Here is an 18,145-nt window from a genome sequence, read left to right on the forward strand (position 1 = left end):
CACGAAAGGGAAATCTGTAAACGCTGAAAATGAAGGCATTCTAAGAATAACAGAATTTCCTCTCCCGGCTCACCTCATGCACTCCCTGAACACTGGAGAGCCCCAATTCAACTTTCTCAGCCTTCCTCCAAAAGGGGAGGAGGCGGAAGTAGGGGAGGTGGATCCCTGTTGCGTGTCTTTCTTTCCAATTGGCCACAGCTGGGTTGAGGGCGGATGTTATGTAAATGCATGGGTGGGAAGGGTGGACTTCATATATGCTGACTTCCTATTCTAGCCTTGCACATGCCACTGCCCGACCAATCAGTAGCAATGCAGTGAGCTTAGCACGTAGGCACACTTGAGTGCCTTCGTGCTGAGCTCATTGCTCAGAATGGCTATTCCTGCTGCGGCGCCGGACTGGTATCATCTTGAAAATTAGGTAGACCTCAGAATGGGAGATCCCAGTTCCATCCCCATGGGAGTCCCGTTGGCCTGAGAGGGGTCCCCGCGGAAGTCCCATTGTTCTTAAGGGGATCCCCGTGGGATTCCCGCAGGACCCGCGGGATTCCCACGATCCCTGTGAAGACCTCTATCCTAGAACAGGGAACAGATCACTGTGCCCTAAGTTAACACGTTATTACAAGATGCCCAACACATTGAAATAAAGATCTCAGCTAGTCTAAATGTAAATGCTGACTGGAGCAAAACCAACAGCATGTTATTTATAAGCCTTTAAAGAGTTGATAATTTTAGAAAAAATTGCTAATGACAAGAAATCGCATGACCAATTAACCAAATATGGACCTAGTGGCACAATGCAGTTATACTACCGACCCCCAGGGCAGTTCGAAGAAACTGATGGAGAAATGATGGACGAGATTCAACGCAACTCCAAGGGAGGTAACGCAGTTATCATCGGTGACTTCAACTATCCGGGGATAGACTGAAACCTAGGCACCTCCAGCTGCAGTAGGGAGATCTAGTTCCTGGATGCTGTAGGCAATTGCTTCCTGGAACAACTTGTCAAGGAAAATAAGAGAGGAAATGCAATTCTGGACTTAATTCTAAATGTACTACGAGGACCAATGCAAGGTGTAGAAGTAGAAGGGATGCTGGGAAGCAGTGATCACAATATGATCCACTTCAACTTGAACACAGGGGCAAAACATCGACCCAGAACAACGGCCATGGCACTGAACTTCCGAAAAGGGTATTACGAAGGAATGAGACTCATAGTGGGAAAGAAGATTAAGAAGATAAGCACTGTAAAAAAGCTAGAGCAAGCATGGTCCCTTTTTAAGGACATAGTCACTGAGGCGCAAAATCTATATATACTGCATATCAACAAGGGGTTCAAGAGGAAAAAGAACAAGGAACTGACGTGGCTCACTGTAGCGGTGAAGGAAGCGATCAGAGACAAGAAAACTTCTTTTAAGGAATGGAAAAGGTCGAAAACTGGAAAAAGCACAAACATCAAAGCCGGTGCGAGGGGCCAAAAGAGACTACGAGGAAAAATTAGCCAAGGAGGCAAAAATCTTCAGGCCGTTCTTTTGATATATTAAGGGGAAACGACCCGCAAAGAAAGCGGTTGGGCCATTGGTTGACCATGGAATAAAAAGAGTGCTAAAGGAGGAAAAAGCCATCGCCGACAAACTGAACACATTTTTTTGCATCTGTATTTATCAAAGAGGATATACACAACATACCGGAAGCCAACAGGCTATACGCAGGAAACAAAGATGGGAAACTGACAGGGTTGACGGTCATTCTAGGTCAGATTGATAGGTTTAAAAATGATAAACCCCTAGGACCGGATGGCATCCATCCGAGGGTAATCAAGGAACTGAAAGGGGCTATAGCTGAACTGCTCCAACTAATAGCCAATCCGTCGATCAAATCAGGAAAGATTCCGGAAGACTGGAAAGTGGCAAATGTTATGCCGATCTTCAAGAAAGGTTCGACGGGAGATCCAGAAAACCACAGACTGGCGAGTTTGACCTCGATACCGGGAAAGATGGTAGAGGCGCTGATAAAGGACCACATCATTGATCACCTTGACAGACACAATCTGATGAGAACCAGCCAGCATGGCTTCAGCAAAGTAAGATCTTGCTTGACGAACTTGCTGCACTTCTTCAAGGGAGTAAAAGGTAGATAAGACATTGTATATTTGGATTTGGTCGACATTGTATATTTGGATTTGGTCGACATTGTATATTTGGATTTTCAGAGGGTGTTCGACAAGGTCCCACATGAACGAATACTTTGAAAAATTGCAAGCCATGGAAACAAGGGTGAAATATTCATGTGAATTAAAAACTGGTTGGCGGATAGAAAACAGAGAGTGGGGGTAAATGGACAATACTCGGACTGGAAAAGCGTCACGACTGGAGTGCCGCAGGGTTCGGTGCTTGAACCCATGCTCTTCAACATATTTATAAATGACCTGGAAATTGGTACAACGAGCGAGGTGATTAAATTTGCAGATGATACAAAGTTATTCAGAGTAGTGAAGAAGGATTGTGAAGTCCTGCAACGTGACAAACACGCTCGAGAAATCATGGCAAATGAGGTTTAACGTGGATAAGTGTAAGGTGATACATGTCAGTAACAAAAATCTTATACACGAATACAGGATGTCCGGTGCAGTACTTGGAGAGACCCCCCCAGGAAAGAGACTTGGGAGTACTGGTCAACAAGTCAATGAAGCCATCCGTGCAATGTGCGGCAGCAGCGAAAGGGTGGAACAAAATGCTAGGAATGATTAAGAAGGGGATCATCTGGAATACTGTGTCGAGCACTGGTCGCTGTACATGAAGAAGGAAATAGTACTACTACTACTACTACTACTACTACTACTATTCAAAAGGGTCCAGAGAAGAGCAACTAAAATGGTTAAGGGGCTGGAGGAGTTGCCGTAGAGTGAGAGATTAGAGAAACTGGGCCTCTTCTCCCTTGAAAGGAGGAGACAGAGGGGACATGATCGAAACATTCAAGATAATGAAGGGAATAGATAAAGACAGGTTGTTCACCCTCTCCAAGGTAGAGAGAACGAGAGAGCACTCTCTAAAGATAAAAGGGGATAGATTCCGTACAAACGTAAGGAAGTTCTTCTTCACCCAGAGTGGTAGAAAACTGGAACGCACTTCCGGAGGCTGTTATAGGGGAAAACACCCTCCAGGGATTCAAGACAAAGTTAGACAAGTTCCTGCTGAACCAGAATGTACACAGGTAAGGCTAAACTCAGTTAGGACACTGGTCTTTAACCTAAGGGCCACCACGTGAGCGGACTGCTGAGCACGATGGACCACTGGTTTCACAGTCTGCTCCATTTTCTTCACTCTCTCATCCAACATTCCAATTTTCTCCCCATGCTGACCTGTATCCAGTTCCAACTAATTTGCAATTGAAGCAAGATTAGCAGAATTTTTAGAATCTGTAAAGTTCTAACCAAATTAAAGCAGCCCAAATAAAAGTCCAGATCACTCCAGAGGGCTTACTCAGGGCAGCCTTGGAATTACTATGTGTACTTCCACAGGAGGGATGAAACTGAACATCATGGCTAGCAGATGAAACACCCAAACTAAACCTCTGGTTCCAATTCATGGCTGTATTCGTTAAACCCGAGAGAGTGCTTGAAACCATCCAGACCATTTCACAGGAGATTCCCCACTGAGCAACGCTGCTGAGATCTGCACTTTGGAATTCAACACAGCATCCTACATCCTCGCTCAACTGAGAGCTGGGGAGGGCTCCATGTGTCAGGAATCAATGAGAATTCCAGCAGCAGATGATAAACCAAAGCCTCCTTTGCTAGTGGTTCTGTAGCTGGAGATGCTTTCACCAATAGAGATGCAGTGAATGCTGTAATTAAAGCTGTTTTGTAGTCAGGGGGTTTGGAAGCTCAGCTGGATAGCTCCTCACCTTGGGGCCATTTCAACAAGGTAAAAAGTAGCAGAAACTTGAGAAGAAAAATAGCTTAATGAGAAAGTCCCAAGCTGCCTACATACCAAACCAGATGGCAGCCATCTTGAAAAGTCTGTGTTCTCTACTTTTATCTATTACTTAGAGAGCATATCCTACTGGTATGAACTGGTCTAGCAGGATAAGGAAGGAAAAAAAAAAATTAAAGCAGTAGTACCTACCAGATTTTGCAAATAACAAAGCTGAGTGCAGCAGAGAGACAGCTGTATGGCAATTCACTTATACAGTATTTGTGGACAAGTTTTTCAGCCTTTCTATAAAGCTATGGAAACCTGACTTGTTTATTTGCTATTCTCAATGGGAATTCATATATGAGTAGTGCTATATGTATCTATATAGGTTGTGAAAGGGGGAAAGGTTTTCCCTTTTCTACTCCTATTTTTTGATTTCCTGATGATGTCTGAACTAATAGAGTTGTCTTCCTTCAAGTTGTGGGCTAGATGGATATTCACCTTAATTGGTTTATTTGATTTTGACAGTGTATTAATTGCTTTGGAATCCATATCTTAATTATGTTTAAGTTGATGTAATATGATGAAATATTTAATCATATTTATTGAAACATTAAAAAAAAGCTATGGAAGATGAGATGCTCTTTTTGTAGCAAACACAGCTAAACAGAAACAAACAAACACAGAAACATGATAGCAGATAAAGGCCAAATGGCCCATCCAGTCTGCCCATAAACAGCATCTGCTATCTGCTATCTCCTCTTCTCCCTAAAAAGATCCCATGTGCCTGTCCCAAATTATCTTGAATTCAGACAGTATCTCCACCACAATAAAATACAGTGTCTTATATACTGCAATTCTCTGCAAGGAATCAATGCGGTTTACAATAAGAATCAGATTAAGTTCTTGAAGTTAAATGTTTAAGCCCGATCTTGTGGTTGATAGGGGGAGGAGGTGAAGGATGGAAGAATGTCTAAAGAGAAGAGATATGTTTTCAGTTTTTTTCCAGAAGTCTAGATAAGTGGTGAGTTGTCTTAGTTATGTTGGCAGTTTGTTCCAGATAAGAGGTCCTTGGTATTCAAAGGTAGCCTTAATCATCATCTTCTGCCAAACTTGTTAAGGTGATGGGAAAGATTATTTGAAACGTTGTGATACTCATGAATTGAAGAAGGAGTGTGGGACTTTAATATCAGAGGTTAATCCATCCGAGTTTTCTCCAGAGATAGCAAACTATCTTGAACTGGATTAACTTTATCGGTAGGCAGTGCAGTTGTTCTAATAGCGGACCTGCCCTCTCGTACCGATTCTTTCTGAAGATTAGTCCCATTTTTTGTAATAGTTGTAGTCTTTTGCATTCTTTTTCTGTAATCCCACAGTACACTTCTCCCTCCTTATTCGCAGTGGATGCGGGCAGCCAATAGGCGCGAAAATGGAAAAACCACAAAACTTTTTTACATGTTATTTGCGGTTTTGGAGAAGCGGTATCGTTTTTACTATTGAAACTGCGAATAACTATTGAAACCAGCAATTTCAGGGCAGGCAAGCAAGCAGCGATTTCTGGGCAGGCAAGCAAGCAGCAATTTCATGCATGCTGGGAAGAAGCCTTTCTCTCTAGGGATGCTGGGAAGCAGCGTTTTTCTCAGTGCACATTGGGGAAAACATGGAAGCAGCGAATTTGTGGGAGAAAGCATGGAAGCAGCGATTTTCAGAGTTACAGTACAGTAATGGTAAGTGCTAAACTTTTTTTTATCGGTACTGTACAGTAAAAGGAAAAAAACTTTAATGATGACTTTTTTGAGGGTGGAGTCAGCAGATGAAAAATCACAAATATGCAAAACCGCAGACATAGAAACCGTGAATATGGAGGGAGAAGTGTATAATGACTTACAATAGACCAGGTATGGTATTAGGACAGATTGTGCTACTGTCCTGAACTGGCCTGGGTTAGGACTGGTCTTATTGTCCTCAGTTGTCTCATTTTAAAGAAGAATCTTTTCTCTAGTGATGTGATGTGTGTGTTGAAGGTTAAGTTCAAGTCTACTGTAACTCCCAGTACTTTGGAGGAATTTTCTGTCTTTCGTTTCTCGCTTGTGGATAGTTCTAGCTCTATTCTAGGTAGCGAGTCATAGTCTCCAAAAAATAATATTCTTGTCTTTGATTTGTTTCATTTGAGGAAGTTTCTCATCGTCCATGGACTTAGGTCATCGATAGTATTTTTCAAGTAATTTAGTGTATTATCAAAGGATTATTTGGCTATACAAACAATGAAAGTACATCTGTGTATGAGAGAATGAGATCCTGGGTCGAGGACAGATTATTTCCCAGAGCTCTCAAATAGATGTTAAACAGTGCAGGTGATAGTGGAGAGCCTTGTGAAATGCCGCAGTTAGCCTTCCATTACTGGGATTTCTCGTCATCTTTCCAAACTTCATATGTTCTGTTTTTTTAAGTATTGTGTAAGACATTGTAGAATCACACCCTGTACTCCAAGCTCATTTAATGTGAGAACTAAGTGATCTACTGCAGTGTTTCTCAAAGCAGTCCTAGAGTACCCCCTTGCCAATCAGGTTTTCAGGATATCCACCATGAATATTCATGAAAGAAATTTGCATATAATGGAGGCAATGTATGAAAATCAAGTTTTTTTTGTTTTAATCAATTTTTATTAGAATTTTATAATGAAAATAAATACAATCTCCATAAGTATACCAATCAGGGATATTACAATCACTCCACAAAGCATACTAGATAAACACAACATAAGTATATCCCAATCCCACCACCCAACATAAAATAAACCAAGATAGTCAAAAATAACCCCCAACAAAATAAACACCATGAGGAAGTCCTTTCGTTGTTCCTTCAAAAAGACTCCCAAATAACCACCCCTCCCCTCCCCGTCCCACCCTCCCACCCCACAGAAAGAAATAATCAAATGCACTGAAATATTTTGTCCCAAGTCCGCCTTTGGAAGTCATAATAACCATAATGCTTAGCAACTATACATTCCATCTGGGCAAGTTTTCGCAATTTCTCTAACCATTCCTCCTCTGGTGGGGCAGCTAGCTTCTTCCAATACAATGCTATTAAACATTTGGCCGCTGCCAATCCCATTCGGACCAGTTTTGTCTGCCAAGGAGCATCCCTGACATTGTGTAACCCTAGCAGACAAACTTGAGGTGAAAGCTGTAGTGGGTCCTGGATCCACAATGTCAAAAAGCGTGTAACAGATGTCCAAAATTTCTGAATCACCCCACATTCCCACCAAATATGCATAAAAGATCCAGGGCCCTTACCACATCTCCAGCAAGAATCGGGAACCTGAGGGTACATAATATGTAACCGTTCAGGTGTGAAATACCAGCGTGTTAAGATTTTATAAGCATTTTCTTGGACCAATATACAATGAGATGCTTTCTGTACCTCAATACAAATACGGGACCAATCATCTGCAGAAAAATGCAGCCGAAGGTCCCGTTCCCACTGTTGTCTAAAAGGAAGTGGAATCACCTCTCTTCCTCGCAAAAATTTATAGAGAATGGAAATCGGTCTCGGCACTTTACTCAATAAAAGTCATAAATTTTCCAAAGATTCAGTTCACTGAGGATTCTCTTTATCCCAACCTTTCGAAATCATAAAATGTCTCAATTGCTTATATGCAAAAAATTCACCTCCTAACCCAGGCTTCTTAGTCACCAATGCATCAAAAGTAGGTAAGCATCCCCCAATAAGTACATCTCGAAATGTAAGAATCCCCATAGATTCCCATCTCCTAAACGCCCCCCTTTTCAAATCTGCAATAAACCATGGTTCCCCCTTAATAGGAGCAAGCGTAGAAGCTCCCCTACCACTCTTCTCCCTATGACACAAAGAACCCCACATCCGTACCAAATGACAAAAAAAACGGGTTCCTTTGCCCTTGCAATCGCTCCGACATCGAAAAAAAGGTTCACAACCAATTATTCAGAGTACAATGAGGAACATAGCTTTGTTCTATTTGAACCCCAGATTTAAACTCCGCAATCTTCCAATCCAAAATAAAGCGGAGTTGTGCAGCCTCATAATACCAGTGCAGATTGGGCACTGCCCGTCCCCCATCTTCCCTAGCAGACCAAAGTACTTGTTGACTCAACCTGGGGTGTTTCCCCTGCCAAATAAAAAAGCGAAATTCCTTATGCAATATCTTCAAAAGTCCCCTAGGCACCGCTTTGGGAAGCGTTTGGAATAAAAATAACAAACGGGGTAAAACATTCATTTTGATGACAGCTATACGCCCCCACCAGGACAACCACAAACCCTTCCAAGTTTGCAAATCTGTCCGCACTAAGCGCACTATCCTAGAGTAATTAAGATCATAAAGATGTGATAAATCAGATGGAATCAAAATACCGAGATACCTAAGATGTCCCCTTACTCGCTTCACCGGAAAGGTGTCCGCCAACCTCTGTGCCTCCCCCTCCTCCAAAGAAATATTCAAGAATTCGGACTTGTCCATGTTGATCGTAAAGCCAGACAGACCTCTAAATTTCCCAAATACCTCCAACAACTCAGGAAAAGAAGCCGTCACATAAAGAAGAATATCATCTGCAAATAGCGCCAATTTATGTTCCCGTCCTCCCATATGGATTCCCCGAACTGCCCCCAAGTCCCGAATATAACAAGCCAAGGGTTCTAAATACAAAGCAAAAAGTAAAGGGGAGAGTGGACAACCCTGACGGGTCCCTCTTGTAATAGTGAAGAAGTCTGTATAAAGCCCATTAATTTTAATACAAGCCCTGGGTGTCAAATAAAAATTCCTTATCTGAAAATCAAGTTTATGCATATTCATGGTGGATATCCTGAAAACCTGACTGGCAAAGAGGTATTCCAGGACCGCATTGAGAAACACTGATCTACTACATCAAAAGCTGGCAAAAATGTCAAATTGTAGCAGTAAAGATTGTCCTCCTTTGCTGAGTTGACATCTTACTTTAGATGTTAGCTCAAGTAATAGGGATTCGGGATAGGATTTGAACTTACAAGTTCTTTTGGGTCTGTATCATTCCATGCTTCCCAGTCATCATCTTCCCAGTTTGCAAATTTACCTGTTTTTAAAGAAAAGGTTAACATGTTTAAGTCTGGTATAACTTTAATATATACATATATTTTTGTAGGTTTCACCTGATAAACATATTTCAATAAATGACTATTACCTTTATACAGTAACAGCTAAATTTGGGACACTGAGCTAAAAGCACAAATCCATTTTGTCTAGTTGACTAACATGACTGTACACTTGTAATCTACCCTCGCCCCCTATAATTGTTACCCCTGAAAATTATGTTGTGACACATTTTAAGTTATGTATGTAGATTTGTAATCTGCCTAGAAACTGAGTGCAGAACATAAATGTTTCAAATAAATACAGTGTCTCTAAACATGCATAGAAAAGACTGAAGCGTCAGCAGCCTATTTAAATATACATACACATTTAGATGTACTAAAAGTGATAAAGGCAACAAAAAAGTGTGTCTGCATCTCTGTTATGCAACTATAGTCAACACTAGTACTGCCCAATTCAGGAAAAAATATTTTGATTCGATTCAACCTATTGAATTGATTTTTCAATTCTATTTGATTTTCCTGTCCAATTGGGTGGTTTTTTTCCAAACATCCTGGTGGGTTTATTTTATAGCCTCTTCACCCCCTTTGCCCTCTCCTACCTACACTGGTATAAACAAAATAAACAAAAAAGACTTTTCCTCTCTCTGTTAAATCCTAGCTCACGTTCGAGGTCTAATACCAGCTCTGGCAGAATACAAATTTCAAATCTGACATATTGTAATCACAAAACAGAAAATAAAATTATTTTTTCTACCTTTTGTTGTCTGGTCATTTTTCAAATCATGTTGGTCCCAGGCTCTGCAACAAACGTCTTCTTGCCAGGGTTTCTTGCCTATTTGTCATTTTCTTCTTTCTCCGTGGTAACTATCCATCTTCCATTTCTGTCCTCCCTTTCCATTTCCCTTCCCTGGATATCTGGCATCTTTCCTTTTTTTCATTTCTATTCCCATAGCTGCAGCAATAGACCACCATCCCCAGATCCACCTTTTCTCAGCTACCCTTTCAACTAGCATCTCTCCCTTCTTCCCCACCAGCTCTCCCTTTCTCTTTCTAACTACCCTCCTATCCAGTATCTCTATCCCCCCCCCACAAAGTTCTCCTCTCCCATCCATCTTCTCCCTCTCCAGTCTACCAACCCCCCAAGTCCATCTCCCCTCCATGATCTCCTTCAAGTCCATCTCCCCCCTCCACAATCCAACTTCCCCCCATCCATCTTATCCCCATATCTCCTCCAGTCCATCAACTCCCCCAAATAAACCACCCAAGTCCATCTCCCTTCTCCCCCCATCTACCTTTATTTTGACGTTACAACATGTTGCCGGTGGTGGTAGTTATTTAGCGATCCACTCCTGTCACCACTCCTTGTGTCTTCTCTCCATTGCGGCCTGCCCTCAGTGAAAACTTCTTGTTTCCGCTTGGGTGGCAGAATAGAGAGAAAAGACACCTGGAGTAGTAGCAGGGTAGTGAATAGCATTTGCTACCGCCGCTTTTGCCTGGCCAGGGAGAAGAGGAGAAATACTTCCGACTGGGAAGGAAAGAGCCTTGCTGCCGCTGATCTTGCACGCAGAGACCCATTCGGGCTTTCCCTCTGCCACCGGAGTCCTTGCTTCTGATGTAACTTCCGGTTTTGCAAAACTGGAAGTTACATCAGAAGCAAGGACTCTGGTGACAGAGGGAAAGCCCAAATGGGTCTCTAGCAAGAGGGCCGACAAATCAGTAAGTTTAATTTTTTTAAAAAACAAATCGATTTGAATCGATTCACTCAAAATGAATCGATGCGAATTGCGAATCGGACAGCACTAGTCAATACTTCTTTGACCACAGGATCTTTACCTGTTTAATTAAATGAACTGTGGTCAAAAAAGCTTAAGAACCACCACCAAAACCTCACATGGTACAAACAGAAAAAAAAAAAAAAAAAAAAGTGAGGCTGCTAAAACAAATGTGGAAGGCAAGCAGGTTCTTAAAAGTCACCCTTTAATACAAATAAAAGGATATCTCAAATTCTCCAAAGTTGGAACTTGACACAGGCTGTGTTTCAGCACTATTGTCTGCATCAGGAGTTCATGCAATCTGAGGTAATACAGTGATCAGTAAAAGACTAAAGTTGTTAATCTTGCAATGGTCTCTCCAATATGAACACCAGGAGAAACAGTTTTGTGCTGAAACTATACAATTGCATCTTGTCAAGTTTAAAAACGGGACAATGAGACAGTTTGTGTTTGGATAATTTCTACTATAGATTTAGCACAAAACTACTTTGCCTGGTGGTCCTAGAGCAGGTTTTCCTCCTGTACTCTGCACCATTCACCTTTCCCTCTATCTTCATAAGCTTCCATGTCCCCTGCTGCATTTGCACATGCTTAAGGCCTGGCAGTTCCACGAGCCACTCTTACCACATATCCCAGCTGCTGTTTACAGGAACTGTTCTGGGCTGGGGCTTTGAACATACATCTGTGTATGCTGAAGGCCTCACGGGAGCTGGCAGACTTTAAGCATGTGCAAATGCTGAAGGCCCCGGCCCAACACAGTTCCTATCAGCAGCAGCCAGAATAAGTGGCAAGAGTGGCAATACTGGTCAACACAGGGGGTGTGGGGTGGGGAGAACAGGAGAGGGAGATCATTATGACTGCTGGGCATGATGGACCACTGGTCTGACCCAGCAGCAGCAATTCTTATGTTCTTATGGTTGTAACAATGGGAGGGTAGTGAGAGGAAAGGGACGAAGTGTATGTTACTACGGGAAGGAGAGAAATTTATTTTTATTTATTTAAAATTATTTTATTCTGCTTCAAAACTAAGCAAATTACATATAGAACAATCATAATAAAAATTCACATACTTTAACACAGATTAAATGACTATTTCTACAATTGGATCTCCTACACAATACAACTCCATAGCTCTCAACATAATCATCTTCCTAGCCTCAAAAACACTTTACCCCAATCATTAAAAAAAAAAAAAAAAAAAAGCCTGAATAAAGAAGTGAGTCTTCAGCATCTTCCTTATTTTATTTATTTGATTTTATATCCCATCCTCCAGAAGAGCTCAGAACGGATTACAAGTTTACATACATAATAAAGCATATTTATACAAAGTAATGTCAAACACAGTATGGCAAAAAATAGCATAGCAAAATATTATCTAACAAAAAACATAGGGGTCCTTTTATTAAGGTGCGCTAACTGATTTATCGTGTGCTAAAGATTAGTGCGTGCTAAATGCTAAGGCATCCATTATATCCTATGGGCATCTTAGCATTTAACGCACCTTAATAAAAGGACCCCATAGTTAAACATGGTAAAACATAATATGACAAAACATGGCATTGTGAGACATAGCGTGGAGAGCACAGTATGGCAAAACATAGCATGACAAAGAATGGCTAGCCTAGTATGACATAACATGGCAAAAAAGTAAGGCAAACGTAGCATGACAAAACACAGCATGGTAGACATGGAGCGGCAAACACTATTTGGCAAACAGCATGAGAAATCGTAGTATAGTAGACATATCATGGGAAACATTAAGTATAGTGTAGTAAAGTATGATAAAAATGTCAACAGTGTGACAAAAACATTGTATGAGAAAACACAGTATGGTCAGACATAGCACAGTGGGACCATGCATAGCAGTAAAGGCTATACATTATACCACCGGGTGGGGAGGGACTTGGTATGGTAGATTATTATATTATATGGTGGGCAATATAATATGCAACAGTACATGGCGTGGTATGATGAAGCATGTCAGCATTTGAGATGCGAGACAGTGGAGGGTCGGTGCTCTATCTCAGAAGGCACGCTCTCATAGAAAGGGGAAGAGATGAGTTTTTATTGCCTTCCTGATGTTCAGTAGACTTTTCAATGATCTTATGTGGGTAGGTAGTTTGCTCTAGAGGTGCGGTAGGCAGTGCAAGAACTTTTTCGGGTGTTCTCAAGGTGGAGGGCACGTCTTGAGGGTGTACGTAAATCGCTTTTCTCTTTGCGAATAAAGCAATCGATTTGGAGATTTGGTAGAAGTTTGGAGGCCATATAGGCTGGTACCATATCGTGGAAAAGTTTGTAGGTCATTACAAGGCCTTTGACTATAAGTCATTTGTTGATCGATAGCCAGAGGGCACCGCTGGGGTGACTGGGTCTCGTATGTGAAGATTCTTTTGGAGAATACATATTCTCCTTGCATAATATCCCAGAAGAAATACACGAACAAATGAGTACTGTACAAAACACCTAGCCTAATTAAATAAAACCACTCCAAAAAAATTAGAACCTAATCTTCCCTTAGCTCAGCTCAGGCCATACTCAAATATTTTGCAGTAAATGTTTTCAATGAAGCTTAATGTATATTCACTAATTTACATTAAAATCCCACTCATGTAATTTATTCATAATAACTATATAAAAAGAAACAAACATGTAGGGAATTCCCTTCCTGCACGCGACACCTGAAAACTATTCTCTTTAGTTCCAAAGACAAAATTAGAATTGAACCACTGAAGGTCACAAGCTTACAAATCCAGGAAAGACATGTAGATGATCCACATACTTATGCAGAAATCAAAATTCCAAAATGTGTGTTTAGAACACGACATGAACAAAAGCAAAACAAACCAACAAATTCTGTTATTCATATTATCTAAAATTAGGCTAGTGAGCCTTTCATATAGGTTACTTATCTGAACCAATTAAAATCTATCTTTTGGAAAATATAAAGCACTGCAGGCAACCTCATAAACCTTGCTAGATTTGCAAAATCTAAAATAGAAACAAATTATGACACCACTTCATTCGTATTATATTCCCCCTACAATTCACGACAAAGGTAACACATCAAGCAAGATGTTATAATTTCCAGCCTAATTACAATGCAGTTCTTTGCTTAGAAAAGAAATTATTACTACCAATTTCAGCATAGCTTTTGTGTTTTTGTTCTCTACTGTATGCTTTAAATAATTTCTCTTACCCATAATTCTTTTCTCATCTTTGCCCAAAAACTCATGTCTTTACTATAGGCTTGATTTAACCAAACCTAAAACTTGTTATATCTACCAATACATGTTTTCTACAGAGTCTGACTTTCAGGCAACATAACTATCCCAGATATTATAAGGGACCAACCTTCTGGCGCCATAGCACCATAAGTTTACACATTAAATGTACATAATCCAGACGATATAGTAAGTATCATCGCTCAGGAACCGTTGTGGACCATCAGTATTTTTCCAAGGCCAGGCAGGCTACAGTACATATAAACAAGGCTAAACAATTTTCTGGCATAGTACAACCCGATATGGGAGCAATAATAATAATAATAATTTATTTCTTATATACCGCTATACCATGAAGTTTGAAGCGGTTTACAATAAAGATACATTTGACAGTACATGGGATAGAAACGGTTTACAATAAAGATACGTTTAGTCAGTACATGGGATGCAAGTGGTTTACATTAAAGATTCATTTTGTCAGTACATGGGATACAAGTGGGTTACAGTAAAGATATATTTTGTCAGTACATGGGATGCAAGTGGGTTACAATACAAGTGGTTTACTATCAAGGTGCATTTTGTCAGTGTAAGGGATACAAGTGGGTTACCATAAAGATACATTTAGTTCAGTACATTAAGTAGAAAGCGCCTTAATTGTGTATAAGAAAACACATCCTTGGAGGACAGGCCATATTCCTCCTGCAAGTACTCAAAAGATAACATACCCCAAGTGGACAGGATCCTCTCCCTCCGGCACAAAGCCTTCTAGTAAAGAAATAGGAGTCTGGGCAAAAAACTTGCGTTCTGGAAACATTTTCTTGAGAAGGGAATACCAGGTTTGTAGGATCACCCTCAAAATTGGATTTTCAATTCTGAGCCGGGCTTGCAGAATCGCCATAGGGGACCATGGTAATCTCCAAAGAGAAATAGCTGGGGAAAAGGATTGCTCTAAATCAGGGGTGTCCAACCTTTTGTCTTCCCTGGGCCGCATTGTCCGAAAAAAATGTTTCTGGGGCCGCACAAATGTGCAAACGCTGCAGCAAGACAGAGGAGGGAGCTGGCAACAGAGGAAAAAGTAATTTAGGTAATATTTTTACCACGGCAATTCTCCACATCCACTCAATTGTCATTCCCTTCCAGCGATCTAGTTCCTGAAACAACTGCTTCTGCAGGGCCAGAAAATTTGCATTAAATGAGTAGGATCTGCCATTAATTGGACCCCTAGATATTTGATGGATTTATGCGCCCAGCAAAAAGAAAATTGGGACTGTAATTCTTGAATCTGCTGCACGCTTAAAGTAAGATTGAGAATCTCTGATTTTTCCATGTTCACATGGAACCCTGATGCCTGGCCATATGCTGATAAGACCTGTATCAACTCGGTCAAAGATTTGGTAGGATCACTAATAAACAATAGCACATCTGCAAAAAGTAAGATCTTTTAAGACTCATCATGTACTCTTAATCCCTGTATATCAGGATTTGCACAAATCAAGCAAGCCAGAGGTTCAATTGCTATGGCAAATAGCAATGGGGACATGGGACATCCCTGTCTAGTGTCACAGGCTCTGAAAGAAAACCATTAATTTTAAATTGTGATGAGGGTTCATGATATAATAAAGAAATCCATTTTAAGAATTGTTTTCCAAATCCCATTTTTTCTAGAACCCCAAATAGAAATTTGCAGCTGACTGTCAAAAGCCTTCTTGTCACCCAAAGAGAGTACCAGCAAAGGAACTCCCTGCTGCCTTGAATGCCACATCAAATGCACTGCCATTTTAATATTGTTGAATGTCTGATGTTGGCATATAACGCCCGTTTGATTCACATGTATGAGCTTCGGGAGCACACCCTGCAGCCACTGGGCCAAAATCTTTGTGAAAAGTTTATAATCAGTGTTTAGCAGGGATTTTGGTCAATAGGATTCACAAGCAGTACTTGGCTTACCCAGTTTAAGAAACAAAGTCACCGCCGCCAAACGCCATGTTTACGGTAGGCAAGGCTCCTTCCCCAGGGAATTAAAAACCAGGACTAATATTTGAGCCAATAAACCCCTGAAGCTTTTATAAAAGTTATTAGTATATCCAACCAACCCTGGGGAGGGCTCCAATCGCCTCCTCTACCTCACTGAGTGTGATCAGACAGGTGTCGCACCTCTCCCTCAGAAATGGTGGGGAACGGAATGTGCGTTAAATAAGTCTTCAGCTCAGTTGCCGAGAGTGTATACCCCCAACAGTAAATACTCACAGAAGCTATTTTCAATGTCTGTCGAGGAATTCAAGATTCTCCCATCGGCTGTTTTAAGACAGGAGATGTGATTACGGAGAGCTTGTTTTCTAAGTTTGTGGGTCAGAAGACGGCTTGGCTTATTACCAGATTGGAAATACATTTGCTTAGTTTTCTGAAGCTGCAAGGTCACATCAGCTTGCTCCAAGGCCTGCAACTGTACCTTTAAGTCATGTTTCTTATCCTACTCAAGAGGCGTCAATTGTCGCTCCCTCCCAATCCTCTCGAGATTCTGAAGGGCCTCCCTAAACCCCCACTCCTTCAGAGATCTCAATTGCTTGTTTTGTACTGATAACGCAATAACCTTACCCTGCACTACCGCTTTCATAGCCTCCCATAATAATCCAAGTTTTTTTAAGGAAAACACCCATTTTTTACCCCATCATGAACATGTTTTGCAACATCCCAGATTCCCGGAGATCTATCTGGTCTCCAATAAAGGGAATAAAAAATCTAGGGGAGTTTGTATTGTTATTGCAAAAGGGGGTAAAGGTAGATTGGGGTAAAGGTAGATTGGAAAAAGGTGATTCAGGATACCGAGGGTAGATTTATAATTCTGCTGTCCAAAATTGGGGGTCATTAGTTTATTTTGGTTAATGTATATGCGTCCAACGAAAATCAGGGGTTCTTGAACAAAAGCAATATGGGCTTTGAAACATAAAAGTTCCCAAAACAACAGATGTCTCTTAGGCCCAACATTAAGCTCTCTAGCATTATTGATAATATCCTCAGCTCAGACACTGTACCCATTAATTACAGATACCATACAGCTGCAGTAATAAGGCTATGGGACCCCCAATGCTCCCAGGATAGAAGAAAGACACCCTGTACCACTAGTGCTGATTACTGTGGTTACCTCGCAGTACACCCCCCCCCATCTCTTAGTCCCAGGTAGACCCTCCTCTCTCGGCATGCCCGGATTTCAGGAGGAAGGGCTCTTCACATGCTCAGACCACACATACTGTAATCATCCAAACAGTAACACCAACACTTATCTAATCTAAACAATCAAAGAAGCAGAGTATTATCCCCTGTACCCAGAACAAAAAAGTCAACAGTAGTCCAACACCCTTGTAGGCCACCCTTGTAATAGCGGAAAGGTGCCTAGACACTGGCTGGAAAACTGTTCTCGAATTCAGAGCCACACCCTGTCCTGAAGGCTCCATCTCATGTTGAAGGTCCAGGATGCCTGGCGGCCCCTGGAGACTGCCAAGTTAGTCTGCCCCCAGCACAGCCCAATCTCTACCAATGAGGCCAGGGAGGCTCTGAAGAAGAAGATGGGGCAGGCCCTTTTGCTGAAGCCAACCCTCTGAAGAAACTGCTCCGCAGGAAAAAGTTGGGCCGCTTTTTCTAGGGACTGCACCATCTGCAATTTTCCTCCAGATAAAACATTAGTGCAAACGGATGTCACCATCGATACTTCACATTTCTGTCCCGTAGGTAAAACAACACTGGTTTCATCTCCACTCTCCTCCGAAGCATCACAGAGGCTAGGTCTTGATAGTTCAATCTCAAAAGTATCCCATTTGAGATTAGGTTGGACTCTAGCCGCCTTCATGACCACTTCCTTGGTTTTGAAATCAGAGAAAACGGGCAATTTTATCTCATGACTGATTACCGCAGGGTGCTGTGAGGGCTCGTTACACCCTATCAATGCCAATGGTATCAGGAGAAACTGAAGAGGTATCGATGGAATATAGCTTGCTAGCCACCTGCTGAACCACCTGCTCACAGTTGATATATTCAGCCAGCTGAGAAAGAAGACAGGGAATAGTGGAGAGGAGAACAAGCAACAAAACCTAACAGTCTAAGAATCAATAGCAGTCCTGCTTGTTCTACTTTACCAATA

General features: G+C 41.4%; 1 protein-coding gene across 3 annotated transcripts in view; it reads right to left on the bottom strand.

Annotated features, from left to right (window-relative positions):
• RAB3GAP2 (RAB3 GTPase activating non-catalytic protein subunit 2) overlaps window positions 1–18,145 on the bottom strand; it is a 191,409-nt gene that overhangs the window by 168,575 nt on the left and 4,689 nt on the right. For all 3 annotated transcript variants that reach the window (XM_033936867.1, XM_033936866.1, XM_033936865.1), the window contains one exon: window positions 8,934–8,998. In XM_033936867.1, the coding sequence (XP_033792758.1) occupies window positions 8,934–8,998 (65 nt within the window). The remainder of the gene's footprint in view (window positions 1–8,933; window positions 8,999–18,145) is intronic.

Source organism: Geotrypetes seraphini, chromosome 3 (assembly GCF_902459505.1).
Source record: "Geotrypetes seraphini chromosome 3, aGeoSer1.1, whole genome shotgun sequence".
In the NCBI taxonomy this organism is placed as follows: domain Eukaryota; kingdom Metazoa; phylum Chordata; class Amphibia; order Gymnophiona; family Dermophiidae; genus Geotrypetes; species Geotrypetes seraphini.